General features: G+C 43.2%; 2 protein-coding genes across 3 annotated transcripts in view; both read right to left on the bottom strand.

Annotated features, from left to right (window-relative positions):
• The window catches only part of prmt3 (protein arginine methyltransferase 3), a 42749-nt gene extending 42123 nt beyond the window's left edge, over nt 1-626 (bottom strand). For both annotated transcript variants that reach the window (XM_034527792.1, XM_034527800.1), the window contains exons 1-2: nt 568-626; nt 129-276 (exon numbers count right to left, since the gene is read on the bottom strand). In XM_034527792.1, coding sequence (XP_034383683.1) covers nt 129-276; nt 568-589 — 170 coding nt within the window. In that variant the 5' untranslated portion in view covers nt 590-626. The remainder of the gene's footprint in view (nt 1-128; nt 277-567) is intronic.
• Nucleotides 627-2194: 1568 nt separating this feature from the next.
• On the bottom strand, nt 2195-7150 carry htatip2 (HIV-1 Tat interactive protein 2). The gene is made up of 7 exons (XM_034529602.1): nt 6955-7150; nt 6094-6283; nt 5870-5977; nt 5408-5545; nt 5243-5304; nt 3987-4223; nt 2195-2993 (listed from the first exon to the last, which is right to left on the bottom strand). The coding sequence occupies exons 1-6, from the start codon at nt 7068-7070 to the stop codon at nt 4007-4009; spliced, it is 831 nt and encodes a 276-aa protein (XP_034385493.1). The 5' UTR covers nt 7071-7150; the 3' UTR covers nt 2195-2993; nt 3987-4006.
• Between the last annotated feature and the right edge of the window lie 20764 nt (nt 7151-27914).

Genomic DNA, 27914 nt, shown 5'->3' with positions numbered 1-27914 from the left:
AAACGTGCCACTTTTATTTTATAATAGATATACTCGTTTTAAAGTACTGTTATCTTGTTTGTTAGAATAGAAAAAGCCATCGAAAGGGGGGGAAGACAGACAGGTGGGTATTGTCGGTGCCACCTCACCTGTCACAGAACAGACACGTGACGTTAGCCGGCCTACTGTCCTCCTCATCCTCCTCCGCCCACTGCCACAGGTCTTCATCGTTATCAACGTCATCGTCGTCGTCACAGTCGGAGAGCTCCGGCATCTCGTCGGCGTCTCCGTCGCCGCCTGTCGAAGCAGCAGCAGCAGCAACAACAACAACAACAACAACAACAAAACGTGACAGTTACACGGCTGCTAGCTCGCTCGCGCACAGTTTGTTTGAGAAGATTAGCATCGGCGTTACACCGGTACGCAGCTGCGAGGCAAACGGCCGTTAGCACGTCGTGTGACGTAAACTGAAGATAAAATATACCAAACTACACGCAAGAGGAAAAATGTTCGCGAGGCCAAAATGAGCGCTGGTATTTTTTAACAGCTAAAGTTTGTTGTTGTAAATGTTCTATTTACAAAACTCACGTGGGTCTATGTATTCTGCCATGATGCCGCCTTGGTTACAGTGGTACTTCCTGGTGACGTTGGGGGGACGTAAAGAAGGGGGAGGGGCCGGGCAGTCTTCAGAAGAGACACTTGCATATGATCGCCACAAGATGTCGCCAGAGTGTAATCTATGAGACGCCGATGTCACTTTTAACACCTCGACACTCACACTTTAACAGGGTTTATTCGTCACCTATTAAACACCTGTATTACAGATTGATTGATTGATTGATTGATTTTAGCTCCAAGCACAACCTTAAACCGTCTGTCAATAAAAGATTCATTGCAAAGAAAATATTTACAGCTCTGGTGTGCGGACTGAAGCTTGATGCGGAAAACATTGGAGAAATATATCTAAATAAAAAATATATTGATTTGGCGGAAATGTCAACTTTCTGTCAAGGAAAGTCCGAAGTTTTCGGCTGCCATCTTTATTTGGCCAAAGGACAAAACCAGCAGCTCCACATGGCTTCTAGCTAGCTAGTAGCTGCTAAAGAGCCAAAAACGGTTAGTTATTATGATACATCGTAATATATCATTTCCTTGACAGCTTTGGCATTCACATTATTGCAAACATTTATAGCTACAAATACAGATGAGTTGCTAAAAAAAAAATGCATCCATTTAAACACATGGCCTTGCTCTCTTGCTGCTGGGTAGGGGTCAAAACCAGGCTCGAGGTGGCGGACATGCCAGGAGTGGAGTCCGTCTTCTTGTCGATGAGTTTGACATTTTTGCCGTAAGCTTGTTCTGCCGTGATTAAAGGCTTTTGGGGGAAATTGTAACTCTTTTGAGACTCAGGCTTCAGACTATAGACGTGGGGCCTTCTGTTGTTGGGTTCGAAGTATACTGGAGCTTTGTCCACCCGAACAGGTGCAACACTTCCCGTTGACGTATAGTTCTGGCATTAATTGAGGGACTTGTCATCAGAAGAGTCCACACTCGATGTCTCGTAACCAGCTGTGGGCACTTTGAACACGGTTGGTTCACGCCATCTTTTATATTCTCTCTTGTAATTGTGTCATCCCATTGGGTACCTCTCTGCGTAGTCGCACAATTTACATTATCGACCAGCAGCCAAAAAGAAAAGCCTTCAGAGTAGAAGGCAACGCAGGTTAATATCTATTTCCAATGTATATTTAGACTGACAAAAGTATTAAAATAGCTGCAATCAAAAGAGGGCATGCAGCATCGCACTCGACCCAAGATTACATCAGGCTCCGACTGGCCTGGTAGAACGGGAGGGGGGCAAACCCAGACCCCTATTTGTAAACTCTAAGCAGTTCAGAGGCAGATCAGCTCCGCTGCTCCTCTTTTTGGGGTAATTACTGCATGGCCATGATAGCAACACCCAGAGGTGCAGGAAAAGGAGAAAGCTGTATGCGCGACTCGTCACGTTAGGGCAAACATTTGTGTATTTTGGTTAAGAAAATAATATGGACCCACTGACTCTCAGGTGTCAATTCTGTATGTTAGAGGATGGACTGTCTTGCTACAAAGATTAATTCAAATAGACTTTTTTTATTTATTTACAACAAAAAAGAAGAAGCCTATATCATACGAGTGTTTAGAGCCCAATGAGTGTAACCACATTCAGTCACAAGGGGGCGCTGCTAGATCAAAGTTTATTTGAATATATCTCTCAAAGGCAATTTGAAGTGCTTCACTTGAAGCAGTAAAATAAAGCAAAACACCTAGTATAAGAAAATTAAAAAAGGAAATAAAGTGACATTAAAGTAGAAGACAATTGTGTACGACAATGACAAATAAATCAAACAAATGAAAACAATAAATTAAATAGAAATAAAAAGTTAATATTTCAGAAGTCTGAAAAAAAAAAAGAAACTCAGAAGAAATAAGATCCTGGGTTTGAATTCATCATCAAAAATAGCATATATATGGTGATTTGCATCCAATATATTACATATGCTGCAGTGCGCAGACGTAGGACAGCACAGATAAAGACACCCCATAAATTAAACACCCACACAGTAAAATATTTATAAAAACATGTTTAGGACATCCAATATTTTAATGTAGTGAAGAATAAACTCAAGCATTTACTTTAAGGCAGTTGTTCAGTGCGTTATTGACTTGGAGCACAAATGGTACACAATGGCACCGGTTCCCTGATGACAATATCACAATATACTGTAATTCAAGACCAAAATAATTAAACCCAAATACACTTTCAGCATTCTATATATTGGAGAGCTTTGCATGTTGTTTTCTCCATAAATAATATAGCACAAATATACATGTGTATGAATCTACAGTCAAGTATTTATAGAAACACCCTTTGGCTTTCTGACAATGGCAAACTTCATGGATTAATTTGAAGTAATGTGAAAATCTTCACGATGATGTGAACGGTGTTTGCAGGATGTAGTCGTCTCTGAAAGAACCTGAAGAAGAGAAAATAAAATGAGGTCACACAGAACCTCACGGTGAGCTCTGAACTGTCAAAGTCCAAAGAATAAACTTAAAGTCTGGACCCTATATGTTCTAATGTCGTTGTGTCCAAGTGAATAATGGAGCGAACGCTGCGGCAGAACCACAGCTGGCGCCTGCTGTCTCATTTCATACTGGCCCAATAAAAAATAAAAAAAGAATTGTCCCCATTAATCACTTAGACACAGAAACAAAAAAGGTTGAGGTTGAAAAACACCAAAGTTACACTTCAACTTTACACAAGTACAGCTTTAGAGCAACAGGAATATGATTTGACATGAAGTTTACTTTTTTGAGGGGGTTGGGAGGGGCGGAGTTTATTATGTAAATATTTACCACCACAGGCAAAAAAGAGGGCTGAATTGTTACCTAGATGCGAAAGCTAAAAAGCACTCGTTTCTGCTCCTGTAAATGACAGCGATCACTTAAGTGGCACATTTTGAATCAAACTACATAGCGTAATTGGTCGAGATTTTTAAAAAAACAATTTAATCCGAGCCCCAAAATGTACCACCCAGCGATTTTTAATAAGAGCGTCTTATTGGTTTTTAATGATACTTATTTGTTCTGTTTGTGTGTAGTTGAAGAGTTTACTGGACGAGGGCATTAACATTAAGACGGAGACTATGATCACCCGTTTGTGTGGTGCACTGCCTCAGTGTCCTGTGTCTCATGTAAATGGCTTGACATACATGTTGCTACTCTGTTGTCTTTAATGTATTTTTATATTTATCCTGTCATTTGTAATTTAAATATGTACGTACGACGAGAGCGTACGTGTAACCGGAGTCAAATTCCATGTATGTGCACACATACATGGCCAATTAAGCTGATTCTGATCTATATAGTCATCAGAAATAGATGTCAAGGAGTCCAACTTGGATCAGTCCCGTGCCAGGATTTATTGCTTGATTTTATATCAGAGGAAGTGGGTACTATTTTCTCACCTCCCTGGTATTTCCTTCTCTCATTTCCCTGCACTTTTCCACAGATTGGTGATGTCCGTGTTCTCCAGGATCTCCGTCTTCTGCTCAGGTCGAAGCAGAGTGTTTGACGCCATCGCTTTGGCCACCGCTTGGATTGGGATGGACATGGACGTGGAAAACACGGCCGAAAAGGCTCCGAAGAACTTCCTGGCCACCCACTCGACAGGCCGACTCTCCTGCCTATCTACCAACAAAACCCTGTTGGAGGAAAAAAATGTTTTTACATTTTTAGATGATTTAGAGATCGTTTTGGGTTTGATCGGGTCTGCTTCATTCAGCAGAATTGACATCTATGTTTTTTTTCTCCATCGGGGCGATCTACAACATCGATTCTCAATATGTCATACTAGAATAACTAATGTAGATCAATACATTTGTATCATGTAAAAGTGTGCGATCAAATGTTGTTTCCATGGTCTGCACCCCAGTAGCTTCTAATTGTGCATTTGTACATTAAAAAGGGAAAGTTAGGATGTTTTGAATTGGATGAGGTACCTATCCACAGTCGGCCCAAGTTTAGAGAAACAGACAAGAGTTCACTGGTCTGAACGGGGGCAGCAGAAACATTTTAATATTATAGCCACCTACAAGAAAGGCTCAGTCTAAAAAAAAGTCAATATTCGTTTTAAGTGTTATTCAGAATATTTGCAGCCCTTCCAATGTGGAAATGTCCTGAAAGTAAAACGTATCGATGCTTTCTTCAAAGCCACCAGACTCGTCGCCTATTTTTTTTTTTTTTTTACAACAGTATAGATAAGTTCTACCTTCAGTTCTACATTGGAAAATGTTCCAAAATATGGCGCACAGGAAGATATATAACATTGCTTTGCACCCGTCCTGATTGTCCCCACTTCAAAATAATACCTTTAAAATGTTACACCCACACTTTTATGATCCGATACCATGTTTTCTTTACCGATTCCCGATTAACCTTTTACTTTGTTATTGTCAGCTCAGTGGTTATTTTCATTAAAAAATTGACACAATTCAAACGATTAAGAAATGTATGTTTAATCAGGCTTTGCTTCAAAAATAATCTTGGCATTAGAAAGTTTTAATCATGTATTTATAAGCTGCTTCAAGTGAGTGTTTTAGGAAGTGAAACAGGTGAAACATATTCCCTCTCCGATATCTATTTTATATTGATTTTAAAACATCTCACCTGGATGTATCAAAAGTTTAATGATGATTTTAATTAAGTAAATGAGAACACTCACCCTGGTCTGTAAATGGCATATCTGTCAAAACCCAACGCCTCAATCTCTGCTTCCACTTGTCCCTGGAAATAAAAATTCAGTGATGTCATTGATTTAGTTGAGAAAATAAAAAAAAATTAAAAAAGCTTCAGTAGTGGCATGCAGGAGAACAAGGAACTCAAATACTTTGACTTTGAGGTAGAGGAAGTTGCTGTTTTTATCGGCTCCTCTGGAGGACTCCAGGTGGAACTGGGTGCAGCCTCCTGCCTTGGCGAGCTCCGCCGATTTCAGGACGTAGTCGTGATCGACGCGGATGAATCCTTCCTGTCAGTGAAGAGAGAGAAGTAACGGGGGGAAATCAAACCTGCATACCATTCATCCGTAACTGCCACTTTGTCTTTAAATATATGGCGTGAGAATAAAATATACTGCTGCAGCGACTGCTCATTTGCTTTTATTTTACCCAAAATAAGTGTGCGTCACACATAGGAAGTTGTAAAATATACCCCTACATCGGCAGATGCATCGGCCGAGCCCGTTTGTCAGTCTTGCACAGTCTTTGGTAACTCGTGCTACAGGTCCAAGAGTAGAAAGCTCAACTGATCCACCAGTTCAGGACCAGCGCTCGACTCATAACGTTTAACTTACAGTCCCTACTTTCGCCTTGGTGGTTCCCAGGCAGCAGTAGCCAACATCGTGGCCCTGGAAGGCTGCCGCATAATCTTCGAGCTTCTCAAAGTCCACCACCTCTTGTATCTGGAGGCAAACAAAAAACAGAAAATAAAATGTCACTCTCGACATGATGAATCTCACATGATGCACGTGTGTGTGTGTGTGTGTGTGTAAACCGAGTCCAGCATCAACCCACTCACCAGGTTTTCATACGCTTTGTCCTCAAAGGTGAGCCGTCTCCTCCCGATGAGGGTGATCTTGGAGAAGATGTTGCGCCCCAGCAGCGCTCGGAGCAACTCCTGGCCCGTTTCCCCGGAGGCGCCGAGGATGAAACAGCTTTTGTTGTGCTGCCGGAAGTTCCCCTCCAGAGTCTTTAGGTCCTCGGCCATGCTGCGTGCAAAAAAAACAAAGTGACTGCTAATTAGTCTGAGTGCAGGTAATACAAATCAAACAAGGCGCGTTATGTGCAGGCAATGTATGCAAATGTGGAGAGAAAAAAACATGCTGTGTGCACATTTTTTATTTACTGTCTTGCTATAAATAAAAAACGTGTTTTCGCAAACTGATTTGGGCAATCAACAGCAAATACATTTTGCAGTTGGATAAACGGTATAAGTTTCCTCAGAAGAACAGCTACATTTAGACACCAATCGAGCGTATAAAAATAATAAAAACTTCTCTGTAGTCGACACGATTTACGACGAATTTACCAGAGGACGCCTATAATTTAGAATCCAGTCCTAGTTTCGTTTTACAACGTGATCGTGTTTTCCAAAAAGGTAAATGGACTTTAAACGCACCCGTTTCCTAAAGGGGTTTGGTCTGACGCTCGCGCTCTGACATCCGGGGGAGGAATAAAAGGCGTCGCTACCCTCTTAACACTCACATGGCCCACAGGTACGGAGACCATTGTGGCATAGCGTTATACTTTATTATTATTATTATTATTATTCACATTTAGCCGACGTCACGATGCCTGTTACCGTTTCATGGTGTTAGCAGCGGGCGGTTAGATCAAAGCTCGCACGCGCAGAGACGCTCCCGGAAGTGTTTAACGTTACCTTGTGTATTTAACCGGAGCGGGGTCGTCGAAATAATTAAAAACGGCCGCAACGACAACAAGTACGACAGTTAGGAGCCCGGTTGCTATTCCTAGGGTGCTGTCCGGGAGTTTCATAACAGACGTTGCCGGGGAGGAGCAGCTGGTGCAAATTGCTGGAACACTTCCTGGTTGCTTCGTCTTCACGGACGGCGCGTGCGTGCGTCTTTCTGGTGCGTTGATAGGCCGAGAGAGAGGGGGGGGATAAGTATAAATAATAAACGTCAACGAGAGACTGCACGAGTTTTATGGCAATAATTGTTAGTTGTGTATTTCATTTAGTGTTGTAGTTAATTCCATAGAAAGGGAGAGGTCTTTGATCTCCAGTAAGCCAGTCTCATCCTCAACGTTTAATGCGCATGCGCACTTGCCGTTTTAGAAAACCTTGCAAGAATATACAGTATGTTCTTGCAAGGTTTTTCTAGAAGTCTAGGATATTCTTAGAACCACTATGTGTTCATTTTTCAGCCACTCTCATTTCGTGGCCCATTACAACATAATTAGTGTCCAACTGTTGTACTAAATATTATTATTATAGTAGTAGTAGTCAGTATTGGATTAATAAGGCACATCTTCAACAAACATAGTTAGAAATATTTATTTAAAGTGGGGTTAAATTTGTGTGTGAGCATGAAAGGACATGTTGCAACTTTGTGTACGCGTAAACATCACAACTATTACCACAGTCCTCCTTAAGGATAAATCACGGATAACTTCATAACTTTTTTGCACTTAGGAATTATTTTTTTTACAACGTATTGAATGCAAGCACACAGATTACAATACCATTTCCATTCCAGGGAACTAACACACTAAAGCTGTATAGTTAAGGGATTTTAATTGCTAACATCAAACCCTTTTAGTTTATGTAGCATAAAAAGCCATTCACGATTGACTCAGTATCTGTTGAGTGTTTGTCCTCTTCTTTTACATTTCATTTGTATAACACATTACACTGGACCAGCCCTCATCAACCAAAGACATGACACCGCGGTTAAAATACAAATATTTTACATACCGTTCTCTTCAAGCAGATGAAGGAGATTCAAACACTGAAGAACAATATTACCCTCAATATTCATTTAAAAGTCATTGTAACCTGTTTCATCTCCCAAAATGCAAGATGCTGTTCAGCCAGTGTGGTGTCTTGCCAACTGGTCGGTTCCCACTTAAAATGGTTGCTGGAAAAGAAGAGCTTCTTTTAAATGAGAAATATCTACTAAAAACATAAATTAAAAAAGCTGAAAATATGTCACATATAGTTAATATATATATATATGTAAAAACAGGGTTGTGCAACCATGTAGAGAAAGAGGAAGGCTCTCCATCCTTACACTGATAAAAAAACAAAACATTTACACTTTGGGCACTGTGTACAAAATAATAATGAAAAGCATATTATCTACATTGGATCTTTTCTTTCCTAAAGAAGTAGAAAAGTTATCCGGGATGGCAGCACTTGTGTGCGTAATTTGGTCAGGAAATCCGGCCTGAATCCGGAGTGCTAACCAAACCCGGGAAAAAAATCGTCTTTGCCTTTTGTCAGACCATCGGGGGGTTTCATTAGCCAAAACCTCCACACAAAGAAAGCAAGTCCAGTCACATGCAATGAATTCATCAACACCCCATGTTTTTAACACCCCTGCCACTTCGAAACACGAGACATCGACCAAATCTGATAGAACACGATGGAGCCGGGGATGAATCTGATCCTTTAAATTTGTCAACAGTAAGAGACAGAAAGAAAAAGAGGCTGAGGTTGAGAGAAGAGGCCTTTAACTGGCACTCTGCTGAAATGAAATGTCGCCTCTTTGTTCCTGAGCCGCGGGTGCTAATTGGGCCTAGCGGCGGGGAGGAAAGCTGCCGCTGGGCTCCTGTCTGTCGCACCTGTTGAGTCATTGTCTCTCGCATTGATCAGACAGGAAGTTGGAGTAAGAAGGCTTATGCCACAGTGGGTGCGTGGCAGAAACGTGGTTCAATTTCCTTTCAGAGCTCCGCTGCTGGAGGTGGAAATACCAATGGTGGTCAGTGGTCAATTGCGTTTGACCATTGATTAGCGTGCACTAAAGGACATATGGATCATAAAGAGTTTGGTTTTTCATTGGGTTTTCACCTTCTTTATTCCTCGATCACGCTACGTCCTGCATTTCCTCAGCGTTGCATAATGTTTTCTCTGTCACTGCTGATCTGCCACACTTCAACCTGAAGCCCTCGTCAGACATCACATGCTTTTAGAACGGGGGTTGTGAAATTACGGCTCACGCAGTACAGACGGATGCAGTTCTCCCAAGTTTACGTTTTCCCACCTGCACGTGGAGAACGCCGACACGTGTTTTTGTATGATTTTTACGACGGATGTAGGGGAAGAAACAGGTAGACCATATCTGATAATGCTCTTTAAAGTTGGTACATGCCAATAGTAAACTAATATATCCAGGCATTTGCTGGATTTGGCCCCTGATTAGAGAGACCGTGGCACACAATTACACCAAAACTGGACCACGTGTCCACGTTGAACTTCTGCAGTAGAGACTGAAATGCACAAACATTGTTTTTAATCATAGACAAATGATCACACTTTTAATTAATGACGATAATAGGTCCAATAATCGTGTAGTGATAGTGAGCTCACAGTTCATACATGATATACCGGGGTTTACGGATTGAAACCCTCGTGATATCTGTAACTAAATATGAATCAAACAAACTGACTGTATAAAGGTCCTTAATCTTTCCTTCTGAAATGTGCATTCATCCGTTTTCCAAGTTTCACCTATATATTAGTTGGTGCAAAATGCAAATAAATGCAACTTTCAATGTGGAGATGAAGAGCAAACATATATGCAGTCGGCCACAAACTCCAATTTTAAACAAAACCGACTCTATATTTCTGCTGCTGGTTATTGTTTTAGGACTATACGCTTGTTAGCATTTCCAGGCAGCAATTGAGACCTCTGACAGTTCAGTTAATTCATGAGATATGATTGTGCTCTTTGGCTTTTAAGAACAAATATATCAGGAGTCCCAAGTCATCAGATTGAGTTAGTATTCCCATCATTAGCTTTGCGGCTTCATATCTACACATTTTTATTTTGTGACATATATTGTGCCACATGATTTATTGAATGTTATTTTTATTTTTAAAACCAACTGATATGATTAGAATTTGAAGGATATTTTCTAAATGAAACGCATGTATACATGCATGCCTGTGTACAGATATCACACACGCACACACACACACACACACACGCGCGCACACTTGCTGTACACAAACTTGGCTTACGGCTTAGGACTCTGATTCCACAGACTCTGGAGTGTGATGCTAATGATAGAAATTAATGGAGCCCGACAGCACAATCTGCTGCCCATTGTCTCCCAATAAACAGCTTTGCAGTCCACATGAGCCACAGAGGGGACGGGAGGTTTAAGCTGAGGCAGGGAGAGCAGGAGACAGGCCGGGTGGAGGGTCAGACCTCGGGGGACGGAGCTGATCCTGAAGTGGGGATTAGCTCAATTAGAGAGGCACTGTCTGATCAAGATGCAGGTTTTCATGTGTGTGTGAGTGTGTGTTTGTGTGTGTGTCTCCATCATCAGAGCCGACTGTTGCCATTATTTGTTGCTGTGTCTACTGATGCAGCTGGTGTGAACAATAGTCAAGATGATGACCTTCTGCTGAAATATCCATTTATCGTCATGCATTTTCAATGCTAATTAATCTCCAATGGGTTTTTTTATCGTTCAAATTATAACAGATCTATGAATATTTCAGTGTGCTTCTCGTCAACTTGTTACGGGTCAAGTTTTATTGGTACAAAAGCAACAAGAAAGTTTTTATTTTTTGGGGGGGGGGGGGGGCATTTATTTTGCTCAGCGTAGTTGCTCACTAATCATTTTGTTAACTTCAAGTTTTACATTTTCACAATTTTTTGGAATTTACAGGAAGGTTATGTAGTGAGTGTAAAATATTTTTGGAACAAGCAGATACAAAATATATACTCAAAGCTCATATTTGTATTCATTTGTTTACAGGTTTGTCACTGGAAAAATAAACTGACATTTTTCATTTTTTTATTTCTTAAGTTAATTTTCACCTGGATATCATGTCCATATGCATTAAAATGTATTTGTGTCCGCCCTCTAAAAAGACACTTATTACTGTAGTTTACAGTAAGGTCCTCTTTTTTTTTTATGAACACAGATTAAAAAGTGTATACTGTTCTTAAAGTGCCTATATATATATACAAACATTAAACAAAGATATAAGCAGGTAAACTGTAGCGGTCTTGTTGCGAATTGTAATATTGTTTATATCATCATATTTGTGTAATTGTGTTTTCAGCATATTGTCATCAATTTTTTTAATATTATCTACACTAAAATGAATGTTCTGCTACACAAAAACATAATAATAATACAAATTGAGTCCTGGTTCCTTTTTAAATATCATTGTACATAATTACAAAATACTTTCTTACAGTGTGGAAGCAGTTTTGTCTCAATTTAAACAAAATGTGTGGGGGGCGGGGGGGGGACTTTTATATGTTAGAGGGGTTAAAAAGGCCATGCCAGCTGGCAGATCCTGTGATCAGCGGTAGAAGAAAAAAAGCGGTACAATAAAGTAACTCCGCGGCGGGACAGAGGCTCAGAGTCTTCCTCGGCCTCGGCTTTGTTGCCGGCTCAGACTGGAGGCTCAGACCGTCACAATATGTGTCGGGGCGAAGCCGAATATCGGTGGTGCTCAGAGGAGCTTTCCTGCTCAAAGAGACCTGCTTTTCCTCCTCTGAGGAACAATGGGCTCATTAAAGGAGCAAACAGATTATCACTGTTTTTCAATAGATGGTCCTAAAAAAAAGAGTCTGGTTGGCCCCGGCAGCTCCCAGCAGGTAGAGATAAGACGACACTTGCACATCTGGCCGACCTGCTGCTAACTACTAACGGGCCATCTGCATAGCTGCCTATTTTAGTACATCCTCTGAATTTTTTTTTTTTTTCCCCCCTCATGTGTGCAGACAACGTTTCAGTTGGAAAACACGAACTTCAAAGTAAATGAAACCCAGTTTTAAAATAAACTGCAACAAGCAAAAGAAAGAAGGAAGGCAGAAGTTTGTGAGCTCATTTGCACAAATCTGTCGAGCCAGACGAACATCAAAGTGACCTGAATAAGAAGCCAAACTATCACACGACTCCACCTTTTATGGGTTTTTTTTTTTAACGTGCGTAACACCAAACCCTTTTGAAAAAAAAATAGATAAATCCGATGACAACCAAGCTTGCTGGCTTTGACTGACATTGGTCAATCGATGAGCATATCGATCAATCGGCTATAAGCGAGCATGTAGACTGCGAGAATAAAGAAACCAGGAAGGGAGATTTATATCGCGCAAAAGACACGACGGTCGCGTGAAATGTTGGACGAATTGTCGACGAGCTGCTTTGTCTCCTCACAGATATTGTCCCATGTGTCTGCAAGCGTCCGCTGAAGTCGTGTACTCTGACACCCAAGTAGCGCCCTTCTCCTTCCCCCCCCCCCCCACCACCACCAATATGCACTTGTGTCACAGCGACTGAAAGTGTAACGCAGACTTTGTTCTGCCGCTGAGCAGCAACCCTTTGTCTGAATGGACGTGTATTGGCCCCCGAGTCCTTTTCATCAGCAGGCCTTTTGTTAAAGTCAGTCGACTAATTGACTGGAGAATCCTTTTTCTCCGTCGTTGGAGGTTATGCTAACATTAGTCGAGGTTTACTAGCCCCCTTTTCCTCAATATTACATGTATTTCAGAAGTGTAGATACCCGATATTGCTCTTTCGAGTCAAATGCTATATTTCGCCACAGAGTTTAGGAACACCGAGGTCCCGATGAGACGTCAATATTGACGATTTGGTTGTTTTCTGCTCTTTTTCCACTTTCGCTCGTCATTTATCTCAACGAGGGGGGGCCATGAAAAGGACCGATTATATAGTTATGATGAGTTTCCCAGGGGAAAATTAAACTTGAAACAGTTCAATCTGTACGGTCCCGCGCGAGGTAATAACAGCATAATACTCCAAAGCCTCTTAGTGGATATTTGTGTTTGGCTTTGAGTTTTTCACCATCGGATCTATTTGCTGTCTTAAATCTCCCCTTTGTGGCGGGACCGGTGAAGCTTAATGACTCCTTTGAACTGCCGATATCCCCGGCGGAACGGCTTCGGGAATGTCAACCAACTAACCTTTAGTCTCTTTCCCACATCCAGCAACAGTGTAGGGCACCTAATGCCCATCTTTTCAATTCCCATGTTCATTTTGTCCGTCACGCATGCAAACAGGGAGCACTTGTCGCTATAAATGGCGATGGTGTAATACGCACGGAGCGCGGACCTACCGCATGTTACTTTGTTTCTCTGGAAGAACTAATGCAGAAACCCTCCTAATAACCGCGGTTATGATGCTTCTCGTGTGTCGAGAACAGCTCGTGGACCCTCGTTTTCTCACACATTGTTCTTAGCTATATACCTTTGTTGTTTGTTGTTATTTGTCACATGACGTTCACACTAAAGTAAAGCCACCTCCGTAGTTATTTGAACCCAAACCACAATCTTCTACCAGAAAGACATACGTATGTAACTAGCCTTACATTCACACGTCTTGCTGAGCATTCATTGCATTCAAATTGAGGAACAAACTTTCGTAAGATAGTTGGGAAACGCGAGCTTTTGAACCCTGTCGCACTCTTTAAAAATGACTTAAGATGCACGTTGATCACGCTTAAGTCTATTTAGTGACATTTTGGAGAACTAATGTCAGATGGAGGTAGAGATCAGAGGTTAGATGTAGATTCAAGCAGCTGATCGTCACACACCAAAACAGTAAATCTTAAAATTGGCTTCAAATCTGCTGATAATAGAAAAATTACACTATAACACCGTAAGTAAGTAATTGAATACTATCATTTATGGACTTTAGGTGTAATAATGATATTGTGTCACATTTCAGTCATCAATGGAAGAATGGAAAGCAGTTGAACATCAATTTTATAATTGTATTAATTTATTAGTCATTTTATTGGAGACATTTCCCCTGTCTGGACACCTATAGTGCTTCATTTCCTCTCATCGGGGTAAAGATAAACTTTGGTCACTTTGTGTTTCTATGTTGTCATTGACATCATTTTCTGTCTTTATTGCCGCACGACTGAATGAGAACTGATCATAAATGCTACGAGCTAACCGCAGCTAATGGTAATACCCTGGGCTGCTACATTGAGACCCACAATCAAGCATTTTATCACACGATGAGACGTAACAAGACGTCGGTTGGTGTTGGTTTTGTGTTCTCACATCATCACACTTTGTGCTGCACACTCAGTGTGACGCTCCCCCTCGGGCTCCCCTGGCTCTTCTAAAACCAGCCGAGCTGGTCCCTTGGATGAGCCCTGCTGTCCGGTGGCCTACAGTGAGAGTGAAAGAAGGAAGAAGGGAGATCATGTCGGATCATAACGGACCCACCACAGCACGGAGACCTCCCTGCCGATGAGCAAACACCACTACAAATGGCAGAGCCGGCTGGACAATCACTCGGTGAATGGGAGCTAATTAGCTGGAGCCTAATGCCAGTTTACTAACACCTGTATTAGCGTGCTCGCTCAGCGGGGAGTCAGGGCCGGCCAACAAGCGCTAATCCCTCATAAGCCCAAAGTACTCCTCCCAAGAACCGGCATTAACATATTCTGCTTCAGCCAGCTGTTGCCAACCTAAACCTGGAGGAGACGGGCTTCCACAGTGATGTGTTGGTGGAGAGGAGGAGGAGGAAAAGTTTGTATTGGGTTACCTGTGTGTTCCCATGTGCGTCAGGTTCCCAGGAAAGAGTCCAAGGGCTTTTTTTTCTCCAATTCCTTCCAAGCTTTGTGAAATACAAGGGCTCAAAGTTGGCATATTTAATCAATTTGAACACGTCAAACAAAAACTAAAAACTGAAATCCCACAACGTTAGCAGTTTGAAACCTGAGAAGGAGGACAACCACGACAAATCAAAAATACCCGCGAGGGGAAGGTTCCAGACGCCGAACGACGTCCCGGATGCGCTCCTCTCTTTGTAATTTCTTTTCCCTCTCATATCGCACGCCTACAGCATTTTCCAGGCCCCATGGGAACTCCGCCGTGTTTATGTGTTCACTCTCCGCCTCATTCCTTTGCTCTCCCATCCTCTCCCACTGCCTGGGTGGTGGAGTGATTACCCCGGTAGCCGGGTGTGCATCAAGGCAAGTGCGAGGCCGGTGTGTGTGTAAGGGATTAGCCAGCTTTGGCATTAACATCATGACTGGACTGGCTACATTCCCTCGCTCTGCTAATAATTTGAGGGGAGGAGAAAGCGGCTGGTCCATTAGCTCAGTCTGTTTGCTCAGGAGTTGGCCGACTCTGATCCCCTAATTTCTCTCACCGATTCCAAGAGGGATCTCTTGCTTTTGTGACGGAGGGACGGGGAGGATAAAGGATGGGACCGAGGGGCACATTGATTCGGAGATCACCGTCCTCGGGACATTCTGTACACTTACGAATCTAATCAGTGTGTGTAAACACAGGGAGACATGTTGAGGGCTGGCGGCTAAAAGGCCGGGGTCTCCGGGGTTGATTAGGAAGAGCTGCCCGATGGACCACACTCGGTGTCCGCGCGCTCTGATCTGCAGACCCCATGCCGACACACTGCGAGAGGCTAGGCTCACGCGTCGCTCTTGTTGTGACTGACTGTGGGTGTTTTAGAGGGGCTCAGAGTGGGCCTCTGTTCTGGTCTCTGGTGGACCAGATCCATGAGGTCTTTCTCGCTGCTCCAGTAGAGTCAGACACAACCTGTAACCGGGGGAAATAGACTTCAGGAAGATTACATTGAACCTTACCAGTTTCTGCAGCTCTTGATACATGCAACATCTAAGCATTTATTAAACTGAAGAAGCATAAATATCTGATTGACAACGAATGAAAGTTCAGTGGTGGCCGACTTGTCTCGAACCAGAAGCTGAGAGAAAAAAAGTTGCAAAGTAAACCTGAATATTGTTAAATCTGTGTATCCACCAGATCAGGAAATAGATGAGTCCCCATACACCTGACTCCTGTTGGAACCATGACTCTTTGAGTGACACCAGAAGAGCACAGGCTCGGTATTAAGAGAAAGAAACACAGTGTTTAATTTTTCGCACAGTCAGCAGAATGAAAATATTTTGAATACGAGTGTGCGAGATCTTTCCCTTTCATCCGCCGCACATTTGTCACAGCAATACGTCAATCCGTCTTATATTTCTACACATTCAAAAAGCTGATTATAAACACAGTCAGACAGCCGTTCAGTTAATTACATAAGTTTGTGTGTTTACCCTTTTTCACAGGTCTGCTACAATAATTCACCTCTTTTTTGTGGATGGTGTTATTTTGGTTTGCGTTAGTAAAAAAAAGTCCTTTTAATGACCGTATTGTTAAAGTGCTGATGTTTTCTGTCTTGCGGAATGTATTGTCCATTTGATTCGTGTTGTGAGGAAAGCATTAAACTGTGCTATTTTAAACTCCCAAATTGCTTTAAAATGTGTGTTTTTAAAATCGAATTAAAAGTACAAATGTGTGCACAAAAGGCCTCATTCACAAACGCCGTGTATTCTCAGACCTGTGCTTTAACGGTGCGTATACGAACGTTTTATGCACAAATCAGTGATTCTTCAGTATTTTCTTACCTGAATTTCTTCATTCACTGTGAGCAAGTTTGAATGTAAACACAGATATTTTAAAGGTGCCATATGTACGAGATTGGAAGCATTTCTGTTGCCTCTCAACATGGTGACAGTGCAAAAGAAGTGCACAGTTTAACAAATGGATTAGATTGCTATGGAATTGTTGTATTCTCATCCTCTGAGTGTCCCAATCCTGATAGAGAATAGAAGAGATTGTCCATGTTTATATATGTAAACGTTTTTGTTTTCTTTGTTTTTTTTGCTTCATGCTTCTCTCACAACAATTTAACTGCTTTCTACACGACGCACCTAAAGGAAAGCGTATACTTCCTTACAGAGAAATGGCGACGTGGCAACATGCCGATTGCACCTGCCAGTTTAGAATGATTCTAGTTCACAAACACGTGCACATAAGGGAAAACCACATTTGACAGTGCACACACGTCATGAATGAGATGGTAATTTTGCAGAAGGACTTATACTTTGTGCATGAAGGGAAAGAGGCCCCATTGTTTATAAAGCTTAAAGATATATTTTTGACATTTAAAATATGTTGAGCGTGCAAAATATTGTTTTTTTATTATACTCTAGACTGGATTTATTTAATGGTCGGAAACCAAATGTTAAACTGCAGTCCATTGAAAAGGCCGACTGCGGCACACGTAAAGTAAAATCACTCCTGACACAGGGGGCTTGTGTTATAATTACCCATCAATCATCAGATCCTAAGCTCCGTCCCGGGGGATCCTCTTGTGTCAGCACACTATGACTCAACATCGTCTTTATTTTAAGTGGACATCAGATCAGATGTCACTATCAATTCCCTGAAGCCACGACCTCTCCTAATTCCCCCTCACAGCCAATTAGGGAAAGTAGCGGCGGCGAACCTTCAATGGCAGTGCACAGGAGCCGGTCGGAGCTACACATGCTACCCTGCTAGCCGCCGTCAGTGGGGACGGGGGCTAATGGGCAATCGCAGGGGGGCTTATGTTGCAAATCAGCCCCGATCTCTACTGAGACTCTACTGGGGATTCCTGTCCAGTGTGGCCTGATTCTGGAGCTTATGATCCAGTAATGGGTGCTTTGGTGGAGATCTGAGAGGGCCCCGTGGGAATATAGTGTCACACTGGCCCAGGCTTCCTCGGGCTAAAAGGGGGCTTTGATAGGCAAAGTAGCTTGGCACAGAGAACATGGAGGAACAGGTCCCCGCTGATAGGATGTGTCACTCCTAACTTGTACATTAGCAGTTGACCCTTTTGCTTGAAAAGCATCAACAGACAAACTTGTTTGTCAGATTTTTCAACGTCCATGAATGAGTTTTTGTGTGTGTGTGTGTGTGTGTGTGTGTTGAATGTGTGTGTGAGGTGAATGAACGCTGATGATCTTGACACATTTTTTAAATTTATTTATTTTTAAATTGGTGTGAGATGAGAATATAAAGCCTCAGCAGCATCACCAAGGCAAGGCAAGGCAAGTTTATTTATAGGGCACAATTCGTACACAAGGCAATTCAAAGTGCTTTACAGCTACATCAAATTACAAAAAGCCAAATAAAATCATTCCATAAAAGCATACAAATAATCATTAATTAATTATATTAAAAGCGAAGAGTGCAGATAAAATACTTTCAGTTGTCAAATAGAACTGTCTTCAGCCTGGATTTAAACATTGTCAGAGTTGAGGCCTGTGTCACATCTTCTGGAAGACTGTTCCAGATTTTAGCATAAAAGTGAAACGCAGCCTCCCCGTGTTTAGTCCTGACTCTGGACCAGCAGGAGACCATTTCCTGAGCTTCTCAGAGCCTGAGATGGTTCATATGGCTCTAACATGTGAACCACTCCCTGAGCTTCTCAGAGCCCGACATGGTTCATATGGCTCTAACATGTGAACCACTCCCTGAGCTTCTCAGAGCCCGACATGGTTCATATGGCTCTAACATGTGAACCACTCCCTGAGCTTCTCAGAGCCCGACATGGTTCATATGGCTCTAACATGTCACACGTGTACTTTGGTGCTAGACCGTGAAGAGATTTGTACACAAGCAGAGCTGGTTTAAAGTCTATTCGCTGAGCAACAGGAAGCCAGTGCAAAGACCTGAGCACTGGACTAGTATGGTTGTATTTCCTGGTTCTAGTCAGGACTCGAGCAGCAGCGTTCTGGATGTACTGCAGCTGTCTGACAGCTCGTTTAGAGAGCCCAGTGAGCAGGCCGTTACAGTAGTCCAACCTGCTGGAGACAAACGCATGGATTAGTCTCTCCAAGTCTGGTTTAGACACTATTCCTTTGATTTTGGCAATGTTTTTTAGATGGTAAAAAGCTGTTGATGTTATTGATTTAATGTGGCTGTTAAAGTTCATTTCTGAGTCCAATATTACCCCTAGATTTCTAACCTGATTTTTAGGTTTTAGAGAGAGAGTCTCAAGGTGACTGATAACACTTTCTCTTTGTTTCTGTGGGCCAAAGACAATGATTTCAGTTTTGTCCGAGTTTAGCTGGAGAAAATAGTTTTAAGGTAACTAACCCTAACCCTGTAACACTGCTGCTGAACTCTGGACTGTGTGTGTGTGCGTGTGCGTGTGTGTGTGTGTGTGTGTGTGTGTTGTGTGTGCCATGTTTTCTGTATTATCTGCCAATTTGTTTGGCTGTTTTGACCGACGGCAGTTCATCCTTAACTTAATTATCTTAGATTTTGATTCTAATCTGAAATTCAGATGTCAGTCCAACTCATCGGTCTGTGAAATGTTGCGTTCGCATTGTATTTTCTTGCACTGATGAAAACAAATGATAAGAAAGCAAATAATAAACAATACAAACCCCGACAAAAGGCTGCAGCTTTCCTTTTATTCATCCCCTTCATTAAATCATGAATAAATCCCACATAGAGATCAAGATCTCTTCTGCAAGAGACACTTCAAAACAGCCTTCACACACAGACGCACAGACTAAAGCGATCTCCATGTCTTTTCACAATCAGTGGAAGGACTGTTTCAGGTGTGTGGCGCAAGAAAGACAAGGACGTTTACGATGCAATGTGTTTGTTTCTCTGGGTTGTTTGTTGTTTCCGTAGAGAACCACACGTGTTTTTTTTTAGTAACGCTTGTAAGGCCTAAAACATCAAGTTCAGTGGATATGAGGAACTTTAAAGATCTGGTGTCATGGCTGCTAGGATGTGACATGGTTTATGGTAGCGCTCACACTCCTTTGTGCGTTATGAGTAAAGGTAAAAAGCAAATTATAAGAATGTACGGTCTGTACGACTCCTACACGGATCTGTTCCGAGACCACATGTGCCCCCCCCCCCCCCCCCCCCCCCTTCTGTCTCCGCTGCGCAGAATATTGGCATGATTGAGAAATTGACCGTGATCTCCTCTCATTGCTCATTATTGATCGCTCTAATCCTATAAAGGGAACACTGTCCTGTCACTGTGTGTACTTAAATGTGTGTGTGTGTGTGTGTGTTTGTGTGTGTGTGAGCGGGGGCCGTTCAGGCTGAGTTACGGGGGTTTATGCCGTCTGTTCGTCCTGTCAGCGGACGGGGTGGCTGTGCGGTGAAGAATGGTGAAGGCAGGTGGTGTGACTAAAGCGAGGACTGGACCGAATTGGGCGGATGCAGGCTTTAGCCGAGGGAGGAGGAGGAGATGGGACAGGGGTGTCACCAGTCGACGGGGCCTGTCCCAAAACACCGCCGCGCACCACACCCACCCAACTGTTCCTCTTTCAGCACCCTTCTGCCCAGTTTCTGCCTCTCTCTCTCTCTCTCTCTCTCTCTCTCCTTCTCCCACTCTCCCTGTCTCGCTTTATCTCTCTCCTCTCTCCTCCTCTTTTCTTTTCTTTTCAGAATGCATTGTTAACAAAACGGTTTACAAACCCTGGCTGGTACATTATCCACGACCGCCTCCTGTGAGATTGATTTAAGCAAATGGATTCAGAGAAGGAGGGAGGGATGGAGAGGAGGAGGAGGAGGAGGAGGAGGAGAGGGGTGGGGCGGGGTGGGGGGGAAAGGATGGAAAAGGAGAAAGTGAAAAGAGGTGTGTTCCTGCCCGCGGCAGCTTTACAAAACCACCACATGGGCCACGTTGAATATTCCCCCTTTTCTCTTGCATTTTGAGAAGCCATACATTAAACGCTCATTATACAGCCTTTATGTGCGGGAGGAGGCTCCGTCTCTGTGAGGGCAGAGCGGCCCGAGGACGGACTATGATCTCCCCCTGCATATGCATGCATGGAGCATCTTTTAGAGGCTTTCTGACACGTATGATATCATCATGACCGAGAGGGATTTGGAAAGGAAGGGTGTGTCTATTGCGAGGCTAATTTTTTACGCTGCAAATCAGATTGCGGGTAATGTTTAATAAAGTTGACTATTTGGGGGCCCTCTGGCTTTTCTCGTGAAATAGTAGCAGGGGGGGGGGGGGGGGGGGGGGGGGGGAGAAAGGTGTTGATCCGAGTCAAAAAAGTCAAAAAAACGGCTTTCATGATTGTTACAAATATGAGAAGTGGCAAAAGTGACAATTGGAGAACGTTAACAGCTTCTTTTTTTTTGTTCTTTTTTTTTGTAGTTTCACCATAAAAAACAACAACAACTGAAAAGCACAAAATGTATGTGTGTGTGTGTGTGAGTGTGTGTGTGTGTGTTGCTCCTCACTGACCTTCATTCTCACACACTCTCAAGGACACACTTCAGCTACGGATGAATTTCTTTCACTTTTACTTTTCATTTGACATTTTAACTATATCATTCCACTTTCAACTCCACTTTCACAATCTTCTCTTCTTCTTCTTTTTTCTTTTTTTCAACAATGAGATCTTTTTCTAGAGGTGTGTGTGGCGGGCAGAGGTTTGGGAGGGTTGGGGGGGGGGGGGCAAAGGTTGAACCGGGCATCCTATCATGATAAATCACTGGTTAATGAGGAGTCCATTGTATCCTCACACATTGTGTCCCCCTCCTCTCCTCCTCCCCACCCTCCTCCTCCTCCTCCTCCCTGTGTCCCTTAGACCGCTACCTTTGGGTTGTTAAGCTGACACAGATAATGAACTGGCCGCTTTGAACTGTCCTCACAATATTGACTGGTTGCACACAGCAGATGTCTCCCTGGCAGAAAGCAACTGGTAAAAGCACATTAGGTTAACAAAGAGAGCTTTGCTTTGTAGGGGTGGGGACTGGAGAGGAGGTGGCAGAGGGGTCTGTGTGGGTGTGTGGTGGTGGCGGCGGCGGCGGCGGGTGGGGGGTGGGGGGGTGTAGGGGGTGTTCGGGCGGAGGGATGGGGGAGCAGAGGGCAAGCTTCAGAGTTGACAGATCTGGAGGATTATATCAAAACAACACATTTGTCGATTATGTGACGAAGAGAGGAGGCGACAAAGAGAGGGACATGTTCTGAAAGAGAATATCTTCACAGGCTTGCGTCGTGTTATGAATGCGCTTTGCATGATAATCTAGTTCCAACTTGTCGTAAACGCTTTTCGTTTCTCAAGTGTAAACCGCAACACAAACAAAAGACCGTTTCAACGCAAAAAAAATTCAAATCCGGCACAGTGGATTTTTATTTGTGGGGCCTATAGTGTGAGTGTGTGTGTGTGTGTGTGTGTGTGTGTGCACATTTGAGCTCCTGAAGTACTAACTCTGTAGTTCGCATTTCGTCAGGTTCATATTTTTAGATGCACATTACAGGCAGCCATTGGTACTCGTGCATTTCTGTATGAAAATAATAATTAGCAGACTCTTAAAACTTGGTTAGCCGTCTATAGTGAAGTCTCTTGATTTCTGTCAAAATTACATTATCACTTAGCTTTAATAAAGTTTTATATAATTTTATTTATCGGCAGCCAGAGGATTTATTACAACAAAATCTCGGCTTATGGGAAAGAAAGAAAAAAAACAAGCAAAAAAAAAAAATATCTCATTTTAAATAAAATGACATTAGATTTATAATTAAGACAACCATTTCTATTATTCGAGCATATCTTTTCCTTAACTTTTCTTTTACACTTTGATCAATTGGCAACTGACTTAACGTGCCTATTTATTTAAAACGTTTCCCTCCGTTATCTCCTATTAATTATTTAATTTTTATTTAAAATGAGCGCAGACTTGACGTTGACTTTCAATGTCTTATTTTTATCACAAGTTCAAGTGTTTTGAAGAGTTCTGCGCGTGGATTTTCACGTCTAGCGGATAAATAAATGGATGTCTGGAACGGTTAGGCTACGGTTAGTTACGATGTAAAACATGCAAACCCACATGGCGTGATTCTTTAAAGATAACAATCTGAATCCCGTTTTTGGCACAGATGAGTTCATTCATTTCGCCCATAGATAACAAAATGATTAACTTCTTTCTCAGTCTCCCTCTCGCTGTTGTTGTTCAGTGAATGCAGCGCGGCCTGTGAGCCGACTGGTTTCTTTCTGGCAGTGGGACGGGTGTCTAATGGGTCAATAATAAGCCGTGACTAACCGTCTCCCTGAGGAGCAGCTTGGCCAGACACACACTCACAGAAAGCAGCAGAAAGGTATGAGCCACCAACACTGATTACCATATAATTGCAGCCATTGTATTTGACATGGAGAATTAGTAGCCCGCTAGGTGGCTAACTGGCCTTTTATTCTGCTTCGGACTGGACAAAAAAAAAAACACACCCACACACACACACAAGCAGACGTACACACACACACAACTGGATGGAATATGCATATATGTGCACACAATCATTTGTGTTGTAACGGTACAAATCCCCGCATGGAAAACCCTAAAATCTCCGAAATGTGGAGCTGCGTGTTTGGATGAAGACGAGTGTCTTTCAGCTGCTACGGCGGAACATTAAATTCCAATTCGATGAACTGGCTTGTCGGGAGGATTTCAAAAATGACAATATGGTGGAAGAATCAGCGTGGAAGAGAGAGCTTCGGTTCGTTTTGGGGGAATCTGCTGAATGAAATGAATACTTCTCAGCTTTTTTTAAAGATTAACCTCCAGCCTTCGCAAAAAAAAAAAAAAAAAAAAAACCACTCTCGCACCTGTTTCTGTTGAGCCGCCGCATGGAATCAAACGCAGAGGAACGGCTTTCCAGTTTCAACCGTCCCCGAGTTCAAGGATCAGTGTTCATACACACTGGATAATCTGCTGCGAGCCTATTCAAATTCCTCCTTTCCACTTTGAAAATTACACACGCCGCCAGTTGTGAAGTTGTGAGCTTTTCCCACAAGGACCCGACGTCCTCAGACTCCGAGGCACGGAACAATTTGATTTGGTTCCTGGCGTATACGAGTCAAGGGGGTTAACAAGACCCGCCGCCATGGAGTCCCTTCACCCCCACGTGTGGCTAAACGATCACTTCCCTTTGCGCGCCTCACTCGCATCGCAACGAATCTCTTTTCATGATCACTTTTCACTCTTTCTCTTTCTTGCCTCACTGGGTCTTTTTAGAGAGAGAGAGAGAGAGAGAGAGAGAGAATTTCTTTCCCTCTTAAAGGTTTTGTGTGAGGACGGCTGAGTGAGCGTCCATTATAGAAAAGGCCCAGACCACCACTGGATGACCCTGCTATGAGCGACAAAACCCAATTGGTCACGGCCGCCAGCAGCTAATGGGCCAGAGAGGAATAGCCCTGGGTGGGTAATGACTGTATTCTCTGCCTTTCTCTTTACGCCCTTCTGGTGCCCTCGTACCCCACCCCCCGCCCCCCAACCTTAACCCGTCGGCCACCAGCCCCGTTCCCTTCCTCTACCCCTTTACCCAACCCTAGGTGCCCCTTTACCCAACCCTGGGTTCCCCCCTCGTTTCTAGTGTCATTTACACTAATACACACATCTACACAATGCTGTTGGTCACAGTGTCTATGTGGTGCACTTGCCAACAGATGCTGCAGACAGATCATTCAGAGGGAATCAGAGGACCATATGTCTGGATGAGTCATGGTCCTGCGGCCCTTTTCCCACACAGCGGAGCTCGATGGAGGAGTCTCTGTCCGACGGACATGTCGGGCCAAAGAATTGTTCAGACGTGGATCAAAGATGGCGTAAAGAAATGCAACTTGATATAATCGGGTTTTCTTTGACAAGTTCTCCGTCAGTGCCTTTCAAAATGACTCGCATGACCGCCCTGAAGGCAACTCACTCCCTGTTCACTCACTACTTTAGGCAACTTAGAGCAGGAAGAAACATCACGGTTATAGTAAAAAAAAAAAAGAAAAAGAAAAGAAGATTGCATTTCATGGGAAAGTCAGATGCGCTACACGCCCACCCAACAACCCGACTTCCTTATCCCGACTTTCCACCTCGTAAAGCGCACACTTATTACGCAATATTTCCCAAACATAACCAAGTGTGTTAGTTACCTAACCAAGTCTCCATTTCCATCCATTAGTCAGAATGTTGCTTTTATTATACAGCACTCTGTTTTTCCATGTAAAAACTCAATATCGTCAACGTCTACAGAATCTGATGCTTAAGCCTAATACTTTAACTTCTCACAGATAGTTCGAGAGAGAGAAAGAGAGAGAGGGAGAGAGGGGGGGGGGGGGGGGGGGAGAGAAATATGGTAAACAAAGTAACACACAAACGAAATATTCACAAATATGTAGCTATTTGTGAAGTTGTATTATTTGAAAATTAGCTCCAGTGTCACACTTTGACACTTTTGCATCCTTTTAATCAACATTTAAATGTTACATCCCTCTCTCTACACACACACACACACACACACACAAAGACAATAAGGGACCCTGAACGGGATTGGGGCCAAAAGGACTTGATCTCAACATCCCCATAGTTGAAAATAAATAAATTGGATTAGTGATTTGTTTTGGTCGCATCAAAACGAGAACCCTGGCTGGAAGAGATAGTCGCTTGTTTTAGCGAAAGAGAATTTGACGATAAGGCACTTATCTGCAGCGGGATGCCGGGTGGTGGTGGTAGTGGTGGAGTCGTTGGCAGCAAGCGGGAGGGGTTGATGGAGAAGAGAGAAGGAGGAGGAGGAGGAGGAGGAGGAGGAGGCGGTCGTGGTGGTGGTGGTGGTGGATGTGGGCAGGTCACACTGGCTCCATTCAGGCCCTAAGACAACACCACACAGAATGATAGACTCCTCAGGATTGTTTGTCCCTCACGGACCATTCTCCCTCCTGTCTCCCTCAATGGCACCCTTAGCCGCACATGAGAGGCTCTCACAGGTACCAGAGAGTGTGTGTGGGAGAGAGAGCGAGAGAGAGAGAGAGCGTGCGTGTGTGTGTGTGTGTGTGTGTGTGTGTGTGTGCGTTTGAAGGGTGGAGCGGGGTGGTGGAGGTGGGGTTGTATTTTAGAGATAAAGCCTCCTAGTCCTATGGTTGATTGCCCCGCTATAGAGCCTCACTCAGTGGCTCTGAAAGGCTCCCTCAGACACCAGTGAATAAACTCTTACTCTTACGCTTCCATACATCACCCTCCATCTCCCCTCCACCCTCCTCCTCTGGCAGATCCACCCCCCCTTCCACTCTCTCACTTTGAATTTTCTGGGGATTTGAGCACAAGCCCCTCCAATCCCTCCTCCCTCGCCCCGAAAGTCTTCCACACTTCTCCGGAATAAGAAGAAAAAGAAGCCTTCGCCTTTCTCTCAACCTTTTCATGCTCACAAACGTTCATGCCTCACAAAATGGACAGTCAACATTTCCATATTGACCATTGTGGGCACAGCGCATGCTATATAAATATATTCATGACGGAGCAAAACACCTTTAAGGATTACTTTACTTCTGAATGCTTAAAAAAAAAAAAAAAAGAAAGAAAGTTTTTACTTTACAGGAAGTCTTAATAATCCCAAATTAGCGGGAAGTGGCATTTTTGTTAGCAGACAAATACAACCGCAATATGAACAGGAAAAAAGGCCGATGCATAATTGCATAAACCATGAAATATTCACATCTGATATAGGCGGCGCACTCCTCAAACCCCTTTTTAAAGTTTTGACAGCTGATCCGGATGAGCAGGAAACGGAAGCGCTGCACTCCGTCACTCGTCTTCCTCCCCGTCGACGCGTGAAAGACGCTGCAACGCCAACGTCGTCCCGGAGAGCTAACCATTAGCCTGCGTCTCTAAAGGCCGGTGAGCACCGCGATGGCTCCTGTCAGCGGTTTCCTGCTCGCAGAGAGAATCCATCCGACACTCATTGAGACAATAGGACGAACGGTCTAATTCATTCTGACTCATCAGAGGAGGGAAGTTACTAAATTTATATATTACTAAGTTACTTTAAGTCCTGTAGGAACACAGTTTTGACGTATTCGTGCTTTACTTTCCATTTTAAGAGATTGGCTTTAGCTGGTTAGTTACTTTAGAGATTCAGACTTTCCACTCAACATGAAATCAGTTCGTCAGGAATACATTTTTTTTTGACATTGTTTGTCTCTGCCTTACAAGATTAATACGTCTTCGAATATGACTCTTTGGTGAAGGTTTGAATGACTTGGTTATTAGGTTTTGGGTTTGGGTTCAAATTTCGTATAAGATGAATTTTTTACTTTGTTAAAGTTAAGGGAACTTTGTTGTCAAGGCAACAAGTAAATTACTATGCGATTATGGTTCACCGCTTGTAGGAAACAGGAAATGAAAGGGTGATCTCTGACGTTTATTTTTAAACGTCCGCCCCGACCTTGTGGCTCCATGACGGCATCACTCGACTTCCTGCTGTGCAAAAGAGTCCGAATCCCTACGGCTCCAAGAGGTCCTTATCACTTGTAAGTTAGCCACGATTTTTATATTTTTATTAACGACAGATGGCAAGAATCCTTCAGCTTATAATGGTTAAAGGAGTATATTTCCATATAATGTCATTGTACAAGCAAAAACAGCTTGGCAGAACACAGTTGCTACACACTGACAGAGCCGAGCGGGTATCCTGAATGCAGCTCCGCTCCCATGTGGTCGTCTCTCCGCGGTGAAGAAGTGTGCAGTGAAGATGAACAGAGAGTCAATGCGCCCTCAAAGACCTGGGCGGTCAGGCTTTCCACACCGCGGTTTGATTGACACTGTCTGTCACAGGCAATGAACTCAACTCTCTATTTTTTTTTTCTCTCTCTCTCTCTCTCGCTCCGGGGTCATTCGAAACAAAGTTTGACCGTTATTCATTAATTTGTATTTGTCTTACCGTTAATTAGCCTTCCCCTTTTCCCAACAGTGACGCCATACATACTCGCATTTCCATTCCTAAACCCCTGACTTCCCACTCACTGTCCCACATTTACATTTTCTAACCTATATATGTAAA

The sequence above is a fragment of the Cyclopterus lumpus genome, chromosome 3 (genome assembly GCF_009769545.1).
Source record: "Cyclopterus lumpus isolate fCycLum1 chromosome 3, fCycLum1.pri, whole genome shotgun sequence".
In the NCBI taxonomy this organism is placed as follows: Eukaryota; Metazoa; Chordata; class Actinopteri; order Perciformes; family Cyclopteridae; genus Cyclopterus; species Cyclopterus lumpus.
Note: the sequence above shows the minus strand (reverse complement) of the source record. Positions and strands in the feature narration are given on the sequence as shown.